This window comes from Macrobrachium rosenbergii, chromosome 6 (genome assembly GCF_040412425.1).
Source record: "Macrobrachium rosenbergii isolate ZJJX-2024 chromosome 6, ASM4041242v1, whole genome shotgun sequence".
NCBI lineage: Eukaryota > Metazoa > Arthropoda > Malacostraca > Decapoda > Palaemonidae > Macrobrachium > Macrobrachium rosenbergii.
The window spans coordinates 24159483-24184476 of NC_089746.1; the positions used below are offsets into that span (position 1 = coordinate 24159483).

At 37.0% G+C, this 24994-nt stretch overlaps 5 protein-coding genes across 7 annotated transcripts; all 5 read left to right on the forward strand.

Moving 5' to 3' along the window:
- Positions 1-1436: 1436 nt before the first annotated feature.
- LOC136839332 (uncharacterized) lies at positions 1437-2667 on the forward strand. The gene is made up of 3 exons (XM_067105224.1): positions 1437-1506; positions 1776-1886; positions 2099-2667. Exons 2-3 carry the CDS (start codon positions 1781-1783, stop codon positions 2419-2421), a joined length of 429 nt encoding a protein of 142 aa, XP_066961325.1. The 5' UTR covers positions 1437-1506; positions 1776-1780; the 3' UTR covers positions 2422-2667.
- A 3558-nt stretch (positions 2668-6225) lies between these two features.
- On the forward strand, positions 6226-7502 carry LOC136839333 (uncharacterized). The gene is made up of 3 exons (XM_067105225.1): positions 6226-6271; positions 6635-6745; positions 6939-7502. The coding sequence occupies exons 2-3, from the start codon at positions 6640-6642 to the stop codon at positions 7259-7261; spliced, it is 429 nt and encodes a 142-aa protein (XP_066961326.1). The 5' UTR covers positions 6226-6271; positions 6635-6639; the 3' UTR covers positions 7262-7502.
- Positions 7503-9890: 2388 nt separating this feature from the next.
- LOC136839331 (uncharacterized) lies at positions 9891-11172 on the forward strand. Its single transcript, XM_067105223.1, has 3 exons — positions 9891-9991; positions 10288-10398; positions 10605-11172. Exons 2-3 carry the CDS (start codon positions 10293-10295, stop codon positions 10925-10927), a joined length of 429 nt encoding a protein of 142 aa, XP_066961324.1. The 5' UTR covers positions 9891-9991; positions 10288-10292; the 3' UTR covers positions 10928-11172.
- Positions 11173-14557: 3385 nt separating this feature from the next.
- LOC136839335 (uncharacterized) lies at positions 14558-24273 on the forward strand. 3 transcript variants are annotated; one of them, XR_010853298.1, is made up of 3 exons: positions 14558-14672; positions 14969-15079; positions 15278-15822. XR_010853298.1 is itself a non-coding variant. In XM_067105227.1 (3 exons), the coding sequence occupies exons 2-3, from the start codon at positions 14974-14976 to the stop codon at positions 24024-24026; spliced, it is 429 nt and encodes a 142-aa protein (XP_066961328.1). In that variant the 5' UTR covers positions 14558-14672; positions 14969-14973; the 3' UTR covers positions 24027-24273. The 3 variants fall into 3 exon arrangements, 2 of the variants coding, with proteins under 2 accessions (XP_066961328.1, XP_066961327.1); XM_067105227.1 differs by lacking the exon at positions 15278-15822 and adding an exon at positions 23704-24273; XM_067105226.1 differs by lacking the exons at positions 14558-14672; positions 14969-15079; positions 15278-15822 and adding exons at positions 22967-23079; positions 23381-23491; positions 23704-24273.
- Positions 18819-20152, forward strand: LOC136839740 (uncharacterized). Its single transcript, XM_067106084.1, has 3 exons — positions 18819-18963; positions 19322-19432; positions 19591-20152. The coding sequence occupies exons 2-3, from the start codon at positions 19327-19329 to the stop codon at positions 19911-19913; spliced, it is 429 nt and encodes a 142-aa protein (XP_066962185.1). The 5' UTR covers positions 18819-18963; positions 19322-19326; the 3' UTR covers positions 19914-20152.
- Positions 24274-24994: the final 721 nt, after the last annotated feature.

Genomic DNA, 24994 nt, shown 5'->3' on the forward strand with positions numbered 1-24994 from the left:
TCTTGAGCAGTAATGAACGTGGATGATGGCACTGGTAGAAATCTTGATTTCAGATATTCATATAATTCTATTCAGCTACAGTTGATAATGATTCACAGCGGAAGGATATAAAGTTTGTTACAGAATGCGTACGGGATAGCTTTGTGGGCAGGTTTTAAAACTGGTGGACGTATTCTCTAGCCTTTGATTGGATGCTTCGGCCCGCAAAACCATTTCTTGGAATCGATTTCTGAAATGAAATGGCTTCTTCAGTTCTGCTTGGGTGGGACTAAGTGTGTCATCTTCGTTCACCTCCATGATTAGGAGAGAGAGGCAGTCATATTCCTGTCCTCAATTATTACACGGCATACTGCTGTCGGGAAACGGAAGGATGAGTGAAAATTTCATTCTTCGAGCTTACATTCGGTGGTAAATTTTGTATATATACTGCCTCTAATTGGGGTCATCGTCAGTAATAAATTCTGCATATTCTCTGCCTTTAAGAACTGTAGCCATGGCGGTCAAAGGCGGCATTTAAGAGTTCAAGTGACTGCAATAGTGGATGAGATCCAAGCTATTTTGACGCTTTACCTAAATCGCTTGAATATAGTTCCTTCCTGTGGAAGGCAAGAATGACATCTGGAGGGAGGGTGGTCGCCATACCAACCTGTGACTAAAGGTATCCTTTAATTTTTGGCATTTGAGTCGCCATACGACATTTGTCAGTTCAAATCTTCGGGAAGGGGGGTGAGTTAGTTTTGAGTAATATATGTAGGGATTTAAAATCTGTTAACATCATAAAGATGGCACATGAGCCATAGTAAAAAGAAAAAAAAAATTTCCGGCACAGACGGATGTTGCACGATCATTAAAAATTGTTAGTAGTTTTTAAATTGCTTATTCTTTCTCTGGACTCTTAATTTATGTTTATTACTTGGAAATTAATTTTTTAATTTTCTTTATTATTATATATATACATATATATATATATATATATATATATATATATATATATATATGTATATATATATATATATATATATATATATATATATATATATATATATATATATATATATATATATATATATATATATATATATATATATATATATATATATATATATATATATATGTATATATATATGACTGTCTTAAAGTTAACAAACTGAATCAACTGAAAGTATGAAGAAAGTTCGAATTTCGGAGAAAAATTTCCCATACCGCAATACCAATCAACTTTTCTCGGGCGATGCCAAGCAAGGGCTGGAGGTCTCCCCAAGCAGGCTCCGGGGAGGGAGCAACTAGACCCGTTTCGCAAGGACGCTATTTTACGCCACCTACCGGTTCTTAGTCACACCATTTCGTCACAAAGTTTCCTGAGAATTTAGGAAAAGCGTAAACACTGGAGTGTCTGGCATCTCTCAAGTTCTTCGCCCATCGGATATAAACAGTCACAAGAACATCGGTCAGCACAGAACACACCGATCTCCCTTCATTGTAGTATCAACACTACAGTCAGCTGAGGTGAGTATTCGAAAGACCAAGGTTTTGGAAGAAATTTTATTTGAAGCTTAGATGACAAGGTCCCGTTGTGAATTTTACTTGTTACGTTTCACAAAATCCATATCATGTAAGTTATTTGCACTAAAGTCGGAAAGCGCAAAATGTTCATTATGGAATACTTCTTGACAGAGTATTACCGAAATGAAGACATTTCTGGGAATAGCCACTGCTGAATACGATATTATTTCGTAAATTTCCATCTAATAATCACTGTTCCCTTTCTCTTGCAGCCAAAATGAAATTCTTTATCGTCGCCTCATTCTGCATGGCAGTGGTTCTCAGCCAGGGTGTGATTCAGCCAAAACCAAATGTTCGAAATCTTCCTGCTGAAGTTCGCAAAGGTTAGTATCAACGAGGTCAAGCTTGTGTTTAGCAAAAGATTCTTTCATTTATAAGGAAAGATAATTATTAGTGAAGCAAAATCATTAATTAATTTTTTATTCGATTTGTAAACTGCGAATCATGTCATTCAAGGAAAATGAAAAAATACGATCATCATTAAATAACTTGATATTTTTCTGAAATATTCATGTTTATTGTTATATTTTAACAGAGGCTCCTGATCAATGTTACGGATTCACTGCCAAAAAGGCCTTCCCAGTGGGCCAGTCTTGGTCCCTGGCTCCCTTCTGTGGCAAAGCCACCTGCATTCAACACGAAGGAAAACTCTTCGAAAAGGTGGAAGACTGTGGCTTTGAGCCCAAGCCATCTCCCGGTTGCAGAGTCAAGAACGAAGCCGACCAAGCTAAGCCATACCCAGCCTGCTGCCCCGTGTACGAGTGCCAGCCAGGTGCCACCCTCCAGTACCCAACTCCAGAAGAGCTGAAGGCTGCTGCAGAGCAGGCTGCCAAAGCTGCCCAAGGCGCACAAGGTTAATTATTCACTCAGAAAGGTTCCAGTCTATAACTGAAATGGACTAATGACGAAGGGCATTTATTTAATGTCTTTTCTCATCGGAAAGTCAAGGACTATGCTTCTGCCATCAAGTTTATAAATAAAAAATAAATCAGTAAAGTGGCTGCGAGGGAAAAAAATTATCTTACCGGGAAAAGGAAGAATTTTGCATTTTATAATTTTATATTTTTATACATACTTTGAAAATAAATAAAAAATTGTTACGGACTTTTGAGTTTTTTCTGATCCATTTAATAAACTGACAAACTATCAAGGACTATGAAAAAATAGTACTTCTATTGCTATATATAAGAAAACGTAATGCATCGATAAAACCAAATTAACTGTTGATATTCCATGTTCCAAAACTCTTGACACTGATACTTTTATATGAGCATTACACCATTTCTTAGTGCAGAGGCATCGCCACAGAAAAACGCAACTACAGTCACTCACAATTTTACATTGACTGCCTAATCGTGGATATGCTAACGGTCTGCGAATCTACTACACTGTGTCCCAAGGAGGAGAAGGTCATAGTGGGCTGTCGTGAACCCCTTGTGGAAGCAAATGGTCTTTAAGTGGCATATGAGTCTCTCTTTCTTGAGGTCAACAGCAACAATATACATAATTTTTACCGAGAACTGCTCCTGTGGTGATAGAAGCAGTGTGATCTGAATATTGCTGCCACAAGAATTGCCAAGGTTTTGGGGTATAAATATTCCGTACCTCGAGTCAGATGAGCTCCTGATAAATGCTTGTGGACTCCTCTGTAGGAGGAAATGTCCCTTAAATGGTAAATAAACCACTTATCCTGAGGACCAGAGTAATCACTGGGAAATAAAATGATAGCATCCTCACTGTTCTGCATGGTGCGAAAGGCACCAAGTCCTGACAGGAAGTGTAACCAAGAAGGAGGAAAAGAAGAGACAGAAAGTGATCCAAATATGGAGTGAAAAAAGTTCTGGACAAATCATCCCTCCCACTTTTCTTACAAACTTAACGTAACTGAGGCATATTTTCAAAGTGAATGAACTGGCAAAATAAAAAGTTTAAAAATTTTATAAAAGACTAATAAAAGACAATTTCCTTAGGACTTATGGACCCATACACCTGTATACATATTAATGTATGATCATATGCATTCATGTAACTGATCGTTATACATATGCTCATTATTTACAACTCTAATAACCTGAGAGTCTTATAATCATGGCACTTAAATAATAGTTTTTATCCTTTAGGGAAAAAAGAGCAATAACAAAAGTGTTAATTTCACAGCTTAATTGTTCGATTTACAGTTGGGCGAAATTTCATACACGGTAGTCTTCTCGGATGCAACGCCAAGACAGGATATACAGGGTGTTTCGAAATTAGTGCCACACCCCCCTCGACAGAACAAATGCAAAGTTATGAAGTTTTCTGCTATAGCCTATCTCCAAGTATGTTATTTCAAGTTTCTATTAAGCTATTTTTCATTTTATATTTCTTGTAATTTCAGACTGAGTGACGGAGTTAGATACAGCCATGGCTAACGACTCGGAGGGAATCAGATGGATTGACCGAATCCGGCCTATAACCTTCAGAGAGGCCAGGGATGCTGGCGCATCATTCATTTCACGTTCCTGGATAGCTAAATACATTAAAAGAGATGAATCCTTTGTTAAAAGAAACTGGAACAAAAATCCATATGACTGTCATTGCGAAAAGAGTGAGAATCTTGGAAGGCCTGAAGTTCTTTCTCAGGAGTCAAAAGACATCATAACTGAGGCAGTGGGTAGACCAAGAAAGTCTGTATGTAAATTGGTGCTTGAACTAGAAACAAAAAGGGGAAAGAAGAGAAGTTATAGTGCCGTATATCTTGAGTTGAAAAATCTGGTATCAAGCCATTTCATGTTATCAGCAAGCCCAACATCACTCAGCAACAGAAAGAAGACTGTGCATGGTTTTGTGGTTCATTTCTTAAAGATTCGGATGATGCTGACTTTCTCCATGTTGCCACATGAGATGAATTCTTCATTTACACAGTCAGGAAGTCAAATCATAAAAATGACATCATTTGGGCGGCAAAGTTGGATGATATCAGCGATGATGTGTGCTATCGCCAAGTTGTGAAATTTCCTGAATGTTTGGGAATTTTTCTCTGTTTCACAGCCAAATGGTTAATGTGGATCATCAAAGAAAAAGGAGTCATGGAATGGCGAATACTTCAGAGAAACTGTGCTTACTGATGGAGTATTTCCTTTCCTCAAAGATCTTGAAAGTGTGTTATCTTTTGAGGAAGTCACATTTTTGCATGATAAGGCACCATGTTTTGAGGCTCTTCAGACACAGGAGCTGCTTCGAAAAAGTGGTATCGATTTCTTCTCGTCAAGTGAATTTCTAGGTAGCTCCCTTGACCTTAATGTGTGTGAAAACATTGGTAGTATCTTAAAGGATCGTGTTGAAGCGCGCACAGTGAACTATGATGGTTTACCAAGCCTCGACGACTACAAAGAGAGGTGACCGAAGTGCTCAGGGAAATGGAGTTTGAGTCTCAGCTTTTTTGCGATTTGCTGAAATCATACCCCTCAAGAATGCAGGCTGTGGTACAGGCAGATGGAGGCCACAAAAAATATTAAATACTCAGAGAGGAACTTAAATAAATACCTGTTCTAAATTACTTTTGTGTTTGTCCATATCAATTGTAGTTTATGCTGTAGAGGGGGCGCCCCTAATTTCGAAACACCCTGTACAATGCTTTTCTTGAAGCAGCCACCCTATTTTGTATGATTAACGTCCGTAGACATTCACAGTCTTATACCCACAATTTTGTAAATGCGTTGCAAAAAAATCAAATGGAATATTAAAAACGTACTGGTCCTAGGTATCAGTTATATGAGCGCTTAATAAATGTTCATTAGTCTCGACATTGTGTCTTTAATAAAAACTATCGAGGACGACATCTGTCAGGAATTCTCATCCATTCGCAAATACCTGACCTCGTCTTGACTAAATCATTTGAATTTCCAAGTCATCGATACACTTCTTGTTGATCACGAAGGGATCAGTGCATCAGCGTATGTATATACATATATGTAAATATATATTTAAATATATAAATATATATATATATATATATATAAATATATATTTAAATATATAAATATATAATATATATATATATATATATATATATATATATATATATATATATATATATATATATATATATATATATATATATATATATATATATATAGTGTGTGTGTGCGTATAAAGTTATCATCATTATCATCATCGTCGCCTTCAACGCCAGGTAATGCAAAGGGCCTATTTCATGTCTTTCATGTGGTTTACATTCCATAAATCACACATATCCACCCTCCATTCTCACACTTCTCATTTAACTAGGTATGACTCTTCTAGCTTTTCTGGTACCCATTTCATTTAAACTTTAGTAATGCATGTAACTGAAGGTAGAATATCTGAAAGCTAATGAAGTGAATCACTTGACAAATATGAAGAAAGTTCGAATTACCGCGAAAATTTCCCACAACGCAAGAAGAATCAACTTTTTTCGGGCCATGCCAAGCAGGGAATGGAGGGCTGCTCGGTCAGGTTCTAGGGTGGGGAGCGACTAGACCTTTTTGCCAAGATGATATTTTGCTCCACCTACCGGCTCTTAGTCCAGTTTCATCACTAAGATTCCTGGGAATTCAGGAAAAGCGTAGAAATTGGGGTTTCTGGCAACTCTCAAGATCTTCGCCCAGCGGATATAAATAGTCACAGGAACGTCGCTCAGTACAGAACACATCAATCATCCTTCAGTGTAGCACTACAGTCAACTGAGGTAAGTTTTCGAAACACCAGACGATATATATATATTTTTTTTGACAAAATTTAGGAAGAAATGTTATGGGCAGCTTAGCAAGTTCTCGTTGTGAATTTTACTATTTAACGTATCACGAATGCCATATCAAGTAAGTTACTTGTAGTAAAGCCAACAGATTTAAAGTTAGCATAAGTAAATTGTTATATGAAATCATGAATAAATATCTGCAGGGAAAACAATAAGTGCGAGAAATGTGCACAAAATGTTCATTATGGAGTATGTCTTAAAAGTGTATTAGACTAGCAAAGATGAATAGACACTGCTAATACCGATACTATTTCGAAAAATTCCATATAATGACATCTTTCCCTTCTCTCGCAGCCAAAATGAAATTCTCCATCGTCGCCTCATTCTGCATGGCAGTGGTTCTTAGCCAAGATGTGATTCAGCCAAAGCCAAATGTTCGAAATCTGCCTGCTGAAGTTCGCAAAGGTTAGTGTCAACCAAATCAACCTTATTTTAAGAAAAACATACTTTTCTTTATAAGGAGAGTTAGTTGTCGGTTATGCAAAATTTATTCGATTATTGCATCATATCATTCGAACAAAATAAAAAAATATGCTCCTCATTAAATGACTTGATATTTTTATGAAATATTCATGTTTATTTTTATATATTCTAACAGAGGCTCCTGGTCAATGTTACGGATTCACTGCCAAAAAGGCCTTCCCCGTGGGCCAGTCTTGGCCCCTAGCTCCCTTCTGTGGCAAAGCCACCTGCATTCAGCACGAAGGCAAACTCTTTGAAAAGGTGGAAGACTGTGGCTTTGAGCCAAAGCCTTCTCCCGGCTGCAGAGTCAAGAACGAAGCCGACCAAGCTAAGCCATACCCAGCCTGCTGCCCCGTGTACGAATGCCAGCCAGGTGCCACCCTCCAGTACCCAACTCCAGAAGAGCTGAAGGCTGCTGCAGAGCAGGCTGCCAAAGCAGCACAAGGCGCCCAGGGATAAGATCTCTCTGAGTCGATCCAGTCCACTTCCCACCAAACACATCCTTCGAAATTTTTTATCAATTTTAACTTACGAAGAATTTAAGGAGTCATGAACAAATGAAGTGTGAGTAAGCATTTCATAAAAATGAATGAAAAAGAAAAAATGAACATTCATTGAGAGATAACAGGCATTTACGATTAATATACAGAGAAAATTTATATTTATATTAAAATGAAAATAAAAAATTATCTCAAAATAATCCTTTCTTAAACCTTCTGTTGTAAATCACTTTATTTATAATGTCTATGAATTTCATCGATACCCTCAAGTAGAAACAAGTTTATGAATGATCTACAATTAATCTGAAAAAGCAAAACATTAAAATCTTTTACTATGAAACAAAATCATTTAAGTAACTGACGATATTGTTGTTACTTAATTACTCGTTTTGTATATACAGTACTTCACTTTTTATCTTTATTCACTATCGTTTACTAATTATTACATTATCGCCGTTAACCTTACCGATAACAATAATTGTTAATTTCTCATAATAATGATTTCAGGCTGAATGTAACCGGATTTAGAGGCATTAAATAAGAAAAAGAGATTTTCCAGCTTATATATTGCGATAATTTTAAGTAATTTTTTGTTATTGCCCTCACTCATTAACAATAAGAACATTTGCTTTGATGAAGCAAAAAACGAATAATTATCATTCAAGTCAAATATAATTGGAATTATTTTGAAAGTACTATATTAACACTTTAAGACAATATGCATATATAAAAGAGGAGGTATATGCACATCAATCACGGTTTAAAGTTTTAGGGTTAATTACGAGCGATTTTAAGACAGGCAACAATGGTGGTAAATGACGTCATTAAGAGAAATAATTTTTGAGGTCTTCCAGGTTTATGGGTTGCTGTTTGTGTTTCCCAAAATTGTCCGAGATCTCAGTTAAAAAAGAAAAAAAAATGAAAATTTTTCGGAAAAATTTTTTATTTAACCTCTCATCATGAAAAATCATGATAATTGCGTCTTTTTTGAAATCAGGGAAGAACGAAGAGTACGTAAAAGATGGAATAAAAAAAGTTTTTTTTTTTGCATGCTTCCTGTGGGATAGAGACAAGGATGAATAGAAAGACAATGAGAGAAAGATTAACAGAGTTACTGAGAAAGTGAAAGAAGGCATTTTCTACTGATTTTAATATCTGCAAAATTTCCTCAGCTGCTTCTTTCCCTTACATCTTCTCCCGCTTTCGTTTCCTTCTAAGTTTCCGTCACTGAGATGCTAATTATTTTATTCTGCAAACGAAAACAATATGACTATTGACGATAAAAAAGAGAAACGAAGAAATAATGGTGACTTGGACGATGGCACTTGTGGAAGTGCTGACTTCAGATATTTATATAATATTATTCAGCTACAGTTCACAATGATTTACACTGGAAGGATATAAAGTTTATGTTACAGAATGCGTACAGGATAGTTCTGTGGGCAGGTTTAAAACTGTTGGACGTATTCTGTAGTGTTTGGTTGGACTCTTCGACCTTCTAAACCATTTCTTGGAATTGACTCCTGAAATGGAATGGTTGCTTCAGCTGTGCTTGGGTGGGAGGGGTGTGTCATCTTTGTTCACCTCCATGATTAGGAGAGAGAGGGAAAGAGTTTTGTTCCAGTCTTCAGGTATTACGCGGTGAACTGCTGTCGGGAAACGGAAGGATGGGTGAGAATTTCACCCTTCGTGCTCATCGTCGGAGGAAAATTTTGTATATTCTCTGCCTGTAAGAACTGTAACTATGGCGGTCAAAGGCGACATCTAAGAGTTCAAGTGATTGCAATAGTGTATGAGGCCCAAGCTATTTTGATGCTTTACCCTAAATTGCTTGAATATTGCTCCTTCCTGTGGGAGGCAAGAAAGACATCTGGAGAGATGGGTGGTCGCCATACCGACGTATGACTGAGGGTATCCTCTGTTTTTGGCATTTGAGTCGCCATAAAACATTTATCTGTTCAAATCTTCGGGAAGAGGGGTGATTTATTTTCGAGTAGTATATGTAGAGATTTTAAATCTATTAATGCTATAAAGATGTCACATAAACTATGGTAAAAAAACATTTCCTGTACAAACAAATGTTAAACGAGCATTAATTATTAGTAGTTTTTAAATTGCTTGTATTTTTTTCCTTGGCCTGTTAATTTATATTTATTCCATGGGAATTAACTTCATGATATACATACATACAGACACACAAACACACACACACATATATAATTGTATATATATATATATATATATATATATATATATATATATATATATATATATATATATATATATAGATATATATATATATATATATAGAATGTCTAACGTTAACAAATTGAATCAGCTGACAAATATGAATAAAGTTTAAATTTCCGAGAAAAATTTCCCGAAAAGCAAGACAAATCAAATTTTCTGGGCCATGCCAAGCAAGAACTGGAGATCTCTCCGTGTAGGCCCCGGGGAGGGCACAACTAGACCTGTTTTTGTAAGGGTGCTATTTTGCGCCACCTACCGGTTCTTAGTCACACCATTTCGTCACTAGGAATCCTCGGGATTTAGGAAAAGCGTAAACATTGGAGTGTCTGGCATCTCTGAAGATCTTCGCCCATCGGATATAAGCAATCGCCGAAACATCGGTCAGCACAGAATACACCGATCGCCCTTCAGTGTAGCATCAGCATTATAGTCAGCTGAGGTGAGTATTCGAAAGACCAACGAAGTCACTATTTACTACTGATAAAGCTTTTGGAAGAAAGTTTATTTGAAGCTTAGATGGCAAGTTCTCGTTGAGAATTTTAATTGTTACGTTTCATAAATTCCATATCATGTAAGTTATTTGTACTAAAGTCGGAAAGTGTAAAATGTTCATTATGGAATATTTCTAGAAAGAATATTACCAAAATGAAGATATTTCTGAGGAACAGCCACTGCTGATCACGATACTGTTTCGTTAATTTCCATCTGATAATCACTATTCCCTTTCTCTTGCAGCCAAAATGAAATTCTTCATCGTCGCCTCATTCTGCATGGCAGTGGTTCTCAGCCAGGGTGTGATTCAGCCAAAGCCAAATGTTCGAAATCTGCCTGCTGAAGTCCGCAAAGGTTAGTATCAACCAGATCACTTTTGTGTTGAGCAAAACATTCTTTCCTTTATAAGGAAAGATAATTATTAGTTAAGCAAAATCACTGATTAATTATTCATTCGATTTGTAAACTGCCGAATCATGTCATTCAAAAAAAAATACGATCCTCATTAAATTACTTGATATTTTTCTGAAATATTCATGTTTATTGTTATATTCAAACAGAGGCTCCTGGTCAATGTTACGGATTCACTGCCAAAAAGGCCTTCCCTGTGGGGCAGTCTTGGTCCCTGGCTCCCTTCTGTGGCAAAGCCACCTGCATTCAACACGAAGGAAAACTCTTCGAAAAGGTGGAAGACTGTGGCTTTGAGCCCAAGCCATCTCCCGGTTGCAGAGTCAAGAACGAAGCCGACCAAGCTAAGCCATACCCAGCCTGCTGCCCCGTGTACGAGTGCCAGCCAGGTGCCACCCTCCAGTACCCAACTCCAGAAGAGCTGAAGGCTGCTGCAGAGCAGGCTGCCAAAGCTGCCCAAGGCGCACAAGGTTAATTATTCACTCAGAAAGGTTCCAGTCTATAACTGAAATGAATTAATGACGGAGGATATTTATTTAATGTCTTTTCTCATCGGAAAGTCAAGGACTATGCTTTTGCCATCAAGTTGACAAATAAAAAATAAATCTGTAAAGTGACTGCGAGGGAAAAAATGATCTTACCGGGAAAAGAAAGAATTTTGTATTTTATAATTTTATATTTTTATACATATTTTGAAAATAAATAAAAAATTGTTACGGACTTTTGAGTTTTTTCTGATCCATTTAATAAATTGACAAACTATCAAGGACTATGAAAAAATAGTACTTCTATTGCTATATATAAGAAAACGTAATGCATCGATAAAACCAAATTAACTGCTAATATTCCATGTTCCAAAACTCTTGACATTGATACTTTTATATCAGCATTACACCTTTCTTAGTGCAGAGGCATCACTACAGAAAAACGGAACTACAGTCACTCACAATTTTACATTGACTGCCTAATCGTGGATATGCTAACGGTCTGCGAACCTACTACACTGTGTCCCAAGGAGGAGAAGGTCGTAGTGGATTGTCGTGAACCCCTTGTGAAGCAAATGGTCTTTAAGTGGCATATGAGTCTCTCTTTCTTGAGGCCAACAGCAACAATATACATAATTTTTACCGAGGACTGCTCCTGTGGTGATGGAAGCAGTATGATCTGAATATTGCTGCCATAGGAATTGCCAAGTTTATGGGGTATAAATATTTTGTACCTCGAGTCAGATGAGCTCCTGATAAATGCTTGTGGATTCTTTTGCAGGAGGAAATGTCCCTTAAATGGTAAATAAACCACTTCTCTGAGGACCAGGAAATAAAATGAACAGCATCCACACTGTTCTGCATGGTGCGAAAGGCACCAAGACCTGACAGGAAGTGTAACCAAGAAGGAGGAAAAGAAGAGACAGAAGGTGATCCAAATATGGAGTGAAAAAAGCTCTGGATAACTCATCCCTCCCACTTTTCTTACAAACTTAACGTAACTGAGGCATATTTTAAAAGTGAATGAACTGGCAAAATAAAAGTTTAAAAATTTTATGAAAGACTAATAAAAGACAATTTCCTTAGGACTCATGGAGCCATACACCTGTATATATATTAAAATGTATGATCATATGCATTCATGTAACTGATCGTTATACATATGCTCATTATTTACAACTCTAATAACCTGAGAGTCTTATAATCATGGCACTTAAATAATAGTTTTTATCCTTTAGGGAAAAAAGAGCAATAACAAAAGTGTTAATTTCACAGCTTAATTGTTCAATTTACAGCTGGGCGAAAATACACTGTAGTCTTCTCGGACGCAACGCCAATACAGGATATACCGGGTGTTTCGAAATTATAGCCCCCCCCCTCCACAGAACAAATGGAAAGTTATGAAGTTTTCTGCTATAGCCTATCTCCAAGTACGTTATTTTAAGTTCTATTAAGCTATTGTTCATTTTATGTTTCTTGTATTTTCAGACTGAGTGACGGAGTTAGATACAGTCATGGCAAATGACTCGGAGGAAATCAGATGGATTAACCGATTCCGGGCTATAACCTTCATAGAGGCCATGGATGCTGGCGCATCATTCATTTCACGTTCCTGGATAGCTAAATACATTTAAAGAGATGAATCCTTTGTTAAAAGAAACTGGAACAAAAATCCATAAGACGGTCATCGCGAAAAGAGTGAGAATCTTGGAAGGCATGAAGTCCTTTCTCAGGAGTCAAAAGACATCATAGCTGAGGCAGTAGGTAGGCCAAGAAAGTCTATACATAAATTGGCGCTTGAACTAGAAACAAGAAGGCGAAAGAAGAGAAGTTATAGTGCTGTATATCATGAGTTGAAAAATCTGGTATCAAGACATTTCATGTTATCAGCAAGCCTAACATCACTCAGCAACAGAGAGAAGACTGCGCATGGTTTTGTGGTTCATTTCTTAAAGATTGGGATGAAGCTGACTTTCTCCATGTTGCTGCATCAGATGAATTCTTCATTTACACAGTCAGGAAGTCAAATCATGAAAATGACATCATTTGGGCTGCAGAGTTGGATGATATCAGCGATGACGTGTGCTATCGCCAAATTGTGAAATTTCCTGAATGTTTGGGAATTTTTCTCTGTTTCACAGCCAAATGATTAATGTGGATCATCAAAGAAAATGGACAGTCATGGAATGGCGAACACTTCAGAGAAACTGGTGGAGTATTTCTTTCCTCAAAGATTCTGAAAATGTGTTATCTGTTGAAGAAGTCACATTTTTGCATGATAAGGCACCATGTTTCGAGGCTCTTCAGACACAGGAGCTGCTTCGAAAAAGTGGTATCGATTTCTTCTCGTCAAGCGAATTTCCAGTTAGCTCCCCTGACCTTAATGTGTGTGAAAACATTGGTATTATCTTAAAGGATCGTGTTGAAGTGCGCACAGTGAACTATGATGGTATACCAAGCCTCGACGACTGCAAAGAGAGGTGACCAAAGTGCTCAGAGAAATGGAGTTTGAGTCTCAGCTTTTTTGCGATTTGCTGAAATCATACCCCTCAAGAATGCAGGCTGTGGTGCAGGTAGATGGAGGCCACACAAAATATTAAATACTCAGAGAGAAACTTAAATAAATACCTGTTCTGAATTACTTTTGTTTTTGTCCATATCTAATTTAGTTTATGCTGTAGAGGGGGGAGGGTAGGGTTCTAATTTCGAAACACCCTGTACAATGCTTTTCTTGAAGCAGCCACCCTATTTTGTATGATTAACGTCCGTAGACATTTCAGATCTTATACCCACAATTTTGTAAATGCGTTGCAAAAAAATCAAATGGAATATTAAAAACGTACTGGTCCTAGGTATCAGTTATATGAGCGCTTAATAAATGTTCATTAGTCTCGACATTGTGTCTTTAATAAAAACTATCGAGGACGACATCTGTCAGGAATTCTCATCCATACGCAAATACCTGACCTCGTCTTGACTAAATCATTTGAATTTCCAAGTCATCGATACACTTCTTGTTGATCACGAAGGGATCAGTGCATCAGTGTATGTATATGCATATATGTATATCTGTAAATATAATATATATATATATATATATATATATATATATATATATATATATATGTCTGTGTGCTGTGTATATAAGTTATCATCATCATTACCATCACCGTCGCCTTCAACGCCAATTAATGCAAGGGGCCTGTTTCATGTCTTTCTTGTGGTTTGCATTCCACAAATCACTCAGATCCACCCTCCATTCTCACACCTCTCATTCAACTACAGTAGGTATGACTCTTGTAGCTTTTCTGGTTCCCATTTCATTTAAACTTTAGTAATGCATGTAACTGAAGGTAGAATATCTGAAAGCTAATAAAGTGAATCACTTGACAAATATGAAGAAAGTTCTAATTTCAGCGAAAATTTCCCACAACGCAAGAAGAATCAACTTTTTTCGGGCTATGCCAAGCAGGGAATGGAGGGCTGCTCGGGCAGGCTCCAGGGAGGGAGCAACTAGACCTGTTTTGCCAAGATGATATTTTGCTCCACCTACCGGCTCTTAGTCCTACAGTTTCGTCACTGAGATTCCTGGGAATTTAGGAAAAGCGTAAAAATTGAGGCGCCTGGCATCTCTCAAGATTTCGCCCATCGGATATAAACAGTCACAGGAACATCGGTCAGCACAGAACACACCGATCTCTTTTCATTGTAGCATCAACACTACAGTCAGCTGAGGTGAGTATTCGAAAGACCAAACGATATAATTATTTGTTACTGATAAACCTTTTGGAAGAAATTTTATTGGCAGCTTAGATGACAAGGTCTCGTTGTGAATTTTACTTGTTACATTTCACAAAATCCATATCGTGAAAGTTATTTGTACTAAAGTCGGAAAGTGTAAAGTGTTTATTATGGAATATTTCTGAAAGAGTATTACGGAAATGAAGACATTTCTGATTAATAGCCGCTGCTGATAACGAAACTGTTTGGTAAATTTCCATCTAATAATCACTATTCCCTTTCTCTTGCAGCCAAAATGAAATTCTTCATCGTCGCCTCATTCTGCATGGCAGTGGTTCTCAGCCAGGGTGTGATTCAGCCAAAACCAAATGTTCGAAATCTTCCTGCTGAAGTCCGCAAAGGTTAGTATCAACCAGATCAGTCTTGTGTTGAGCAAAACATTCTTTCCTTTATAAGGAAAGATAATTATTAGTGAAGCAAAATCATTAATTAATTATTCATTCGGTTTCTAAAATGCCGAGTCATGTCATTCAAGGAAAAATAAAGACGATCCTTGACATTTTTCTAAAATATTCACGTTTGTTGTTATATTCTAACAGAGGCTCCTGGTCAATGTTACGGATTCACTGCAAAAAGGCCTTCCCAGTGGGCCAGTCTTGGCCCCTAGCTCCCTTCTGTGGCAAAGCCACCTGCATTCAACACGAAGGAAAACTCTTCGAAAAGGTGGAAGACTGTGGCTTTGAGCCCAAGCCATCTCCCGGTTGCAGAGTCAAGAACGAAGCCGACCAAGCTAAGCCATACCCAGCCTGCTGCCCCGTGTACGAGTGCCAGCCAGGTGCCACCCTCCAGTACCCAACTCCAGAAGAGCTGAAGGCTGCTGCAGAGCAGGCTGCCAAAGCTGCCCAAGGCGCACAAGGTTAATTATTCACTCAGAAAGGTTCCAGTCTATAACTGAAATGAATTAATGACTGAACATATTTATTTAATGTCTTTTCTCACCGCAATGTCAAGGACTATGCTTCTACGATCAAGTTTCGCAGTAAAAATTAAATTAGTAAAGTGACTGAGAGGAAAAAAATTATCTTACCTGGAAAAGAACGAAATTTGCATCTTATTATATTATATTTTTATACGTATTTTGAAAATAAAAAAAATTTTAATGGACTTTTAAGATTTTTCTGACCCATTCCATAAAAATGACAAACCATCAAAAAGGACTATGAAAAAATAGTACTTCTCTTACCATACATAAGAAAACGTGTTCCAATACTCTTGGCAACACGTTTATATCAATATAACGAAATTTCCCAGTACACACAATTATGCATTGACTGCCTAATCGAGGATGTGCTAAAGATCTCAGAATTTGATGCACTGTGTCAGAAGGGGGAGAAGAGCAACGTGTGGGGCTTGAACCCCTTGTGGAAGAAAGTGGTCTGTAAGTGGCATACGAGTCTCTCTTTCTTGAGGGCAACAGGAATAACACACATCATTTTTACCAAGGACTGCTCCTGTGGCGGTAGAGTGGTATGATCTGAATATTGCCGCCACAGGAAGTGACACGCTTTTGGGGTATTAATATTTTGTACCTCGAGTCAGATGAGCGCCTGATAAATGATTGTGGACTCCTTTGTAGGAGGAAATGTCCCTTAAATGGTAAATAAACCACTTCTCCTGAGGACCAGAGCAATCACCGGGAAATGAAAAGAACAGCATCCTCGTTATTCTGCTTGGTGTGAAAGGCACCAAGTACGAACAGGAAGTATAACCAAGAAGGAGGAGAAGAAGACACAGAAATTTATCCAAATATGGAATGAAAAAGGCTTTGGATAACTCATCCCTCCCACTTTACTTACAGACTTAATGTAATTGAGGCATATTTTTCAAGTGAATGAACTGGAAAAATGAAACGTTTAACAATTTTATAAAAGACTAATAAAAGATAATTTCCTTAAGACTTCTATACCCATATATATGCATATGTTATTGTATGAGTACATACATTCATATAACTGATCATTATACTCATGCTCATTATTTGCAACTCTAATAACCTGAGAGTCTTATAATCATGGCACTTAAACAACAGTCTAACATTTACTGAAAAACAATAATAACAAAAGTGTGAATTTCACAGCTTAATTGTTCTATTTACACTTAGGCGAAAATACATGGAAGTCTTCTCAGATGCAACACCAAGACAGGATATACTCTTCCAATGTTTTTCTTTAAGCAACCGCCCTATTTTGTATGATTAAGATCCGTAGACATTCCCACGCTTATACTCACACTTTTGTGAATGCGTTGCAAAAACAGCAAATGGAATATTAAAAACTTATTGGTCCTAGGTATCAATCCTATGATCGCTTAATAAATGTTCATTAGTCTCAACATTGTGTCTTTCATAAAAACTATCGAAGACGTTAGCTGTCAGGAATTCTCATTCATATAAAAAGACTTGACCGCGTCTTGACTGAATCATTTGAATTTCCAAGTCATCGTTATACTTGTTGTTGACGCACTTAAGAGGAGGCTCGGTTTTGCTAGAAGTTGTTCTGCTTCTAGTTACTTTATAGCTATGGTTGATATTATTTCCGGAACAATGGCCTTGAAGCAAAACAGAGGAAGACCGTAAATAACACTGATTTAATTTATTTTATCATATTGTTAAATCACAACTATGATGATACAGTTCTACGTAATTAATCTGATAGAATCCTTGATAGGAATGTTGCGTCATCTGGCAACTATGAAAGAAGCTTTTGCATCACTGGAACTGAACTCGCTTATCTCTGGGCGCTTGACGCTTTTTCTTTCTTAGGATAGCCTCGAAGCTAGTTGACCAGTAATAGCTTCCGTTGCAAAAATTTATAGCGTAACCAAAGGGGGTCCCGTATTTGGTTGTTTTATTTGACCTTCAAGAGAGTAATAAACCTCAGTTTTTTATATCCTTATTTGTCTTTTAAAGATGTACATTGATCTTTGGAACGAGACAGATCGAACTGGTTTAACGATGGTGTTACTTTGAGCCATTAAATTTAAACTTGGAAATTTTGCCACCAGAGCTGACCGAAATATTCCTGAATTACAGCGAAGTTAAAGGATAAGAAAGGCTGGCTGAAATCGTTTCGCTTAAACGTGATTTAAAAATAATGTTTAAAAACTTGGATGATGAGAGCAATACTTTCAGGGAAATAAAGACAGCTATCACAGCCTCAGTCACCGTGTATTTCTAATACACATTTGTCATACATACACACACACACACATATATATATATATATATATATATATATATATATATATATATATATATATACATATATATATATATATATATATATATATATATATATATATATATATATATATATGATATATATATATATATATATATATAGATAAGTATGTATGTATGTATATATAGTCTTGATAGAGAGAGAGAGATACACACATATATAATATATTATATATAAATATATGTATATATGGATAACATATATTAATGTTTATTGGTATTGCAAAATAGTAATATATATATAAGAGTATCAGAGTAAGGCTCCAGGATCCCAAAAAGTTCTTTGTCTTTTAACGCCCCTTAGATGACCAACCTCATTCAAACAAATATCAGGTACATTATTTTTAATGTGATTTGGTATGGGGGCCACTGACTTTTCAGCATATTGTCATAAATCACTTCTTGACGCTATAAATATATATGGTATAACATAAAGTTAGGTTATAAAAAACCAAAATTTAATATAATTTGGTGTTAGAATGAATCCGTCGAATTATTTGACTGCATGAAGAAAAGAAAATTTTTAGTTATTCTAGGAAAAGATTCTTCTCCGGGGACATGTGGCACGCTGATTAGACTAGTGGGTAGGGAGGCAGTTCCTCTGCCAGTTTTTGCAAGCGCTTGCCAGTGGGACTTCGACGCGTTTTCGGTATGCGATTTCGTAACTGAGGTTCCTGGGAATTTACTAAACGTTGCTGGTGCCGAAATGTCGTTAGTTTTTGCTAAGTGAAAATGTCATCTTTAATAACACGTAATGCTTTCCTTCAACTGTTTCTGTGTCCTATTACAAAACGAAAGAAAAATTTTATAAAGCACTGATAAGAGCGAGACGTGAATCCCGAGGCAGCATAAGAAGGAGTGACTACTGGAGTATCTGGCATCTCCCAAGGTCCTCGTCCATCGGATATAAACAGTCATAGGATGGTTGGTCGGTACAGAACACATCGAATACCTTTCAGTGTAGCATCAATACTACAGTGAGCCAAGGTAGGTAGTCAAAAGGATGGCTAATGGATAGTTAAATTCAGAAGTTTTGAATATTTAGGTTTTCAGTATCATTTCAACTCAAAACACTGAATAAGTTCAGAATATATCTTTTTTCTATATTGTGTTTGAAAGATTCTAAGGACTTACTATTGACATCATGGAAATTGTAATAGGCTTTTCTGACCATCTTCATTTAATCAAAATATGTAGAAATGAGAACTTTTTTCAGAGTACTTCAATAGAGATGAAGAAAATTAGCATAGCTATCCTCATTCAGAAGTAACATTTCAATCTGGCAAGGATTACAGTCGAAATTAAATTATATATGGATGAAGATTTGTTTTCCTTTCCATTACAGGCAGAATGAAGTTCCTAACTGTAGCCTCCTTCTGCGTTGCTGTGGCTCTTGCTCAGAACGTGATTCAGCCAAAACCCAATGTCCGTAATTTGCCTGCTGAAGTCCGCCCAGGTTAGTATCTATTAACAATATCTTTGCTTACAAGACGTAAATGTTTCTATTTACGTAAGGAGTGATATCATTAATAATGAATTCAAACAGTTAAAAATGCATCAGCAAAGAGATTGTGGTTACCTGTTACACTAACGAAGAATGTTCTGTTTATACAGAGGCTGCAGGTCAATGCTATGGATTCACTGCCAAAAAGGCCTTCCCTGTGGGTCAGTCTTGGTCCCTGGCTCCCTTCTGTGGGAAAGCCACCTGCATTCAACACGAAGGAAAACTCTTCGAAAAGGTGGAAGACTGTGGCTTTGAGCCCAAGCCATCTCCCGGCTGCAGAGTCAAGAACGAAGCCGACCAAGCTAAGCCATACCCAGCCTGCTGCCCCGTGTACGAGTGCCAGCCAGGTGCCACCCTCCAGTACCCAACTGAAGAAGAACTGAAGGCTGCTGCCCAGCAGGCTGCCAAGACTGCACAAGGCGCCCAGGGATAACAGATCTCTCTGAGTCGATCCAGTCCACTTCTCAAAGGCAAATCCATCGAAATTGTTTATGAATTACAACTTACGAGGAATTCAAGGAGTCATGAATAAATGAAGTGGTAGTAAACATTTGACGAAAAAGGATGAGAAGCAAATTGAACAGTCATCGAGGGATAACAGGCATTTACGATTACTATAAGGAGAATTTATTTTTTTATTAATTATAAATATTAAAAAATACCTCAAATCAATCACCTTTTTCTAAACCTTTTATTACAAATTACTTTTATATTTTAGAAATGTCTATGAATTTAATAGCTACACTCTATTGAAAGAAGCTTATCAATGATCTAGAATTGATCTGAAAAGGCATAACATTAAAACCTTTTACTATGAACAAAAGCAGTTAAATAACTTCCCTCTCATTTTTGTAATCAATCTCTTTCGTTCACTAATTATTGTGATATCACTGTAAACCTTACATGTGACAATAATATTATGTAAATATCTCATAATATAATTATTTAAGAATTAATGCATTCCGAAAAAAAGGCATTGGATAAAAAGAGTGAGATTTTATATCTTATATTTTGCGATAATTTTAAGTAATTTTTAGGTGATCACTCAAACTCATTGGAACAAAAACTTTTGCTTCGATGAAGCAAAAGGACGAATAATTATCATCCAACGGAATTTTCTTCATATGAAATATATTTTTAAAATCTTTTGAAAATATATTAAGACTTTATCACAATATGCATGCATAAAAGAGGAGATATAAGCATATCAATTGCAATTAAAAGTTTAATGATTAGTTACATACAAAAGCGATTTCATGACATCATAATGTTGTGAGTTCATCCAGGTTTATGGGTTGTTATTTGTGTGTCCTAAAATTGTCCGAGATCTCAGATAAAAAAAGCTAAAGCTCAATCGAAACTAGCACTGTAATGAAGGAATCGAGGAATTGCATAGAAGATGCCTAGACTGAACTCGATTCCAGTGACTTGAATGTCATACGATTACGTAACACTTCTCGTTACTGCTATGCAAATTAAACAACACAAAGTATAGAAGGCAATACAAGTATATCGCACTATGAAAAGAAACAGAAATTCATTAAAAAGGAATAGGGAACGTGACTGACGAAAACCTTAAATCCTGGTACTTTACCTTTTTTAGGAGCTGAGGTTCTCTTTTTATGAGGGCCAGTGAGAGGGAGGGCAAGTGAATTAGTTCACAATTAAAGTTATTTTAGCTACTGGTAGGGACGTGTTGGAAATTCCTCAGAAAAATTTTGAAATTAAGGAAGGATTTTTTTTGGTCTCTCATCATTAAAAATCATAACCATTGCGTCACTTTTCGAAATCAGGGAAGGGTCAAGGGTACGTATAAGGAAGAATAAAAAAAAGAAGGTTTTTAGTGTGCTTCCTGTGAGATTAAGGGAGACTGAGAATGTCCAAGAAGACTTTTGAGGTTGATTTAGATATCTGTGAAAATTGCTGCAACTCTATTTTCCACCAAACTCCTAAACAAGTTCTCCTTTTGTTTCTTCCCTAACATCTTCTCCCGCTTTCGTTTCCTTCTAATTTTCCGTCAGTGAGATGCTAATTATTTTATTCTGCTAACTACAATAATACGACTGTTGACGATAAAGATAGAAACAGAGAATTAATGGTTACGTGGACGATGGCACTTGTGGAACTCCTGATTTCAGATATTTATATAGTACTATTCAGCTACAGTTCACAATGATTTACACTGGAGGGATATAAAGTTTATGTTACTGAATGCGTACGGGACATTTCTGTGGGCAGGTTCAAAACTGGTGGACGTATTCTCTAGAGTCCTTGAGTCGACGCTTTGCCACGAAAAACCATTTCTTGGAATCGATTTCTGAAATGGAATGGTTGCCTCAGCTCTGCTTGGGTGGGAGGAGTGTGTCATCTTCGTTTACTTTCATGATGAGGAGAGAGAGGAAAAGAGTTATATTCCTGTTCTCAGGCATTACGCCGAGTACTGCTGGACGGAAGCGGAAGGATGGGTGAGAATTTCATCATTTGCGCTCATCGTCGGCGGTAAATTTTGAATATTCAGTGCTTTTAAGACCTGCAGTCATGGCGGTCAAAGGAGGCATCTAAGATCTCAAGTGATTGAGTGAATGAGACCCAAGCTGTTTTGATGTTTTTCGCTGAATTGCTTAAATCTCGTCCTTTCCTATAGAAGGAAAGAAAGACGTCAGTAGAGAAGTGCTACCGTCATGCCGACGCATGACAGAGGGTATCTATTTTTGGCATTTGAATCGATTTTCTTCTGTTGAAATCCTCGGTAAGACAGGTGGGTTACTCTTGAGTAATATTTGTTGAGAGTTGAAATCTGTCACTTGTACAAAGGTGACACCCAGCAACAAAATCAGTACGTTGACAAAGAGAGTAAAAGACCCAGTCCCATTTATCTTTATCATTCATGAAGTAATAAGCTACAGTAAACAAAAACACTAACGGCATGGACGGATTTTACATGAGTATTTATTGATAGTGGGATTTAAATTACTTATATTCTTTTCTATGGTGTATTGATTTATGTTCATTTATGATTCACATACAACACACACACACATTATATATATATATATATATATATATATATATATATATATATATATATATATATATATATATATATATATATATATATATATATATATATATATGTGTGTGTGTATAAAGTCATCATCATCATTATCATCACCATTGCCTCCATTTCATTTGAACTTTAGTAATGCATGTAATTTAAGTCGAATTTCTTGAAGCTAACGAACTGAATCACGTGACAAATATGAAGAAAGATCGGATTTCTGCGAAAAATCCCCGTACCGCAATACCAATCAATTTTCTCGGGCGATGCCAAGCAAGGACTGGCGGTCTCCCCAAGCAGCCTCCCGGGAGGGAACAACTAGACCCGTTTCGCAAGGACGCAATTTTGCGCCACCTACCGGTTCTTAGTCACACCATTTCGTCACAAAGTTTCCTGGGAATTTAGGAAAAGCGTAAACATTGGAGTGTCTGGCATCTGTCAAGATCTTGGCCCATCGAATATAAACAGTCACAGGAACGTCGGTCAGCACAGAACACACCGATCGCCCTTCATTGTAGTATCAACACTACAACCAGCTGAGGTGAGTATTCGAAAGACCAAGCGATATCGTAATTTGTTACTGATAAAGCTTTTGGAAGAAATTTTATTGGCATCTAAGATGGAAAGTTCCCGTTGTGAATTTTACTTGTTAAGTTTCACAAAATCCATATCATGTATATAAGTTATTTGTACTAAAGTCGGAAAGTGTAAAATGTTCATTATGGAATATTTCTAGAAAGAGTATTACCGAAACGAAGACATTTCTGAGGAATGGCCACTGCTGATAACGATACTTTTTTGCACATTTCTATTTAATAATCACTGTTCCCTTTCTCTTGCAGCCAAAATGAAATTCTTCATCGTCGCCTCATTCTGCATGGCAGTGGTTCTCAGCCAGGGTGTGATTCAGCCAAAGCCAAATGTTCGAAATCTTCCTGCTGAAGTCCGCAAAGGTTAGTATCAACCAGATCAATCTTGTGTTAAGCAAAACATTCTTTCTTTATAAGGAAAGATAATTATTAGTTAAGCAAAATCGTTGATTAATTATTTATTCGATTTGTAAACTGCCGAGTCATATCATTCAAGAAAAATAAAAAAATACGATCCTCACTAAATAACTTGATATTTTTCTGAAATATTCATGTTTATTTTTATATTCTAACAGAGGCTCCTGATCAATGTTACGGATTCACTGCCAAAAAGGCGTTCCCAGTGGGCCAGTCTTGGTCCCTGGCTCCCTTCTGTGGCAAAGCCACCTGCATTCAACACGAAGGAAAATTCTTCGAAAAGGTGGAAGACTGTGGCTTTGAGCCCAAGCCATCTCCCGGTTGCAGAGTCAAGAACGAAGCCGACCAAGCTAAGCCATACCCAGCCTGCTGCCCCGTGTACGAGTGCCAGCCAGGTGCCACCCTCCAGTACCCAACTCCAGAAGAGCTGAAGGCTGCTGCAGAGCAGGCTGCCAAAGCTGCCCAAGGCGCACAAGGTTAATTATTCACTCAGAAAGGTTCCAGTCTATAACTGAAATGAATTAATGGCAGAGGATATTTATTTAATGTCTTTTCTCATCCTAATGTCAAGGACTATGCTTCTGCCATCAAGTTTAGAAATGAACAATAAATCAGTAAAGTGACTGCAAGGGAAAAAAAATGATCTTACCTGGGAAAGAAAGAATTATGCATTTCATTATATTATATTTTTATACATATTTTGAAAATAAATAAAAAATTGTTACAGACTTTTGAGTTTTTTCTGATCCATTTAATAAACTGACAAACTATCAAGGACTATGAAAAAATAGTACTTCTATCGCCATATATAAGAAAACGTAATGCATCGATACAAAACAAATTAACTATTAATTATATTCTAAGTCTCAAGACTCTTGACCTTTATATCAGCACTACGCCATTTCTTAGTACAGAAGCATCGCCACAGAAAAACGCAACAACTGTCACTCTCACGATTTTTCATTAACTGCCTAATCGTGGATGTGCTAATGGTCTGAGAATCTGCTGCACTGTGTCCCAAGGGGGAGAAGGTCGTAGTGGATTGTCGTGAACCCCTTGTGGAAGAAAATGGTCTCTAAGTGGCATATGAGTCTCTCTTTCTTGAGGCCAACAGCAACAATACACATCATTTTAAACGAGTACTGCTCCTGTGGTGGTAGAAGTGGTATGATCTGAATATTGCTGCCACAGGAAGTACCAAGTTTTTGGGGTATAAATATTTTGTACCTCGAGTCAGATGAGCTCCTGATAAATGCTTGTGGACTCCTTTGTATGAAGAAATGTCCCTTAAATGGTAAATATACCACTTTTCCTGAGGACCAGAGCAATCACCGGGAAACAAAATGATAGCATCCTCACTGTTCTGCATGGTGCGAAAGGCACCGAGCACGGACAGGAAGTATAACCAAGAAGGAGGAAAAGAAGACTAAGAAAGTGATCCACATACGG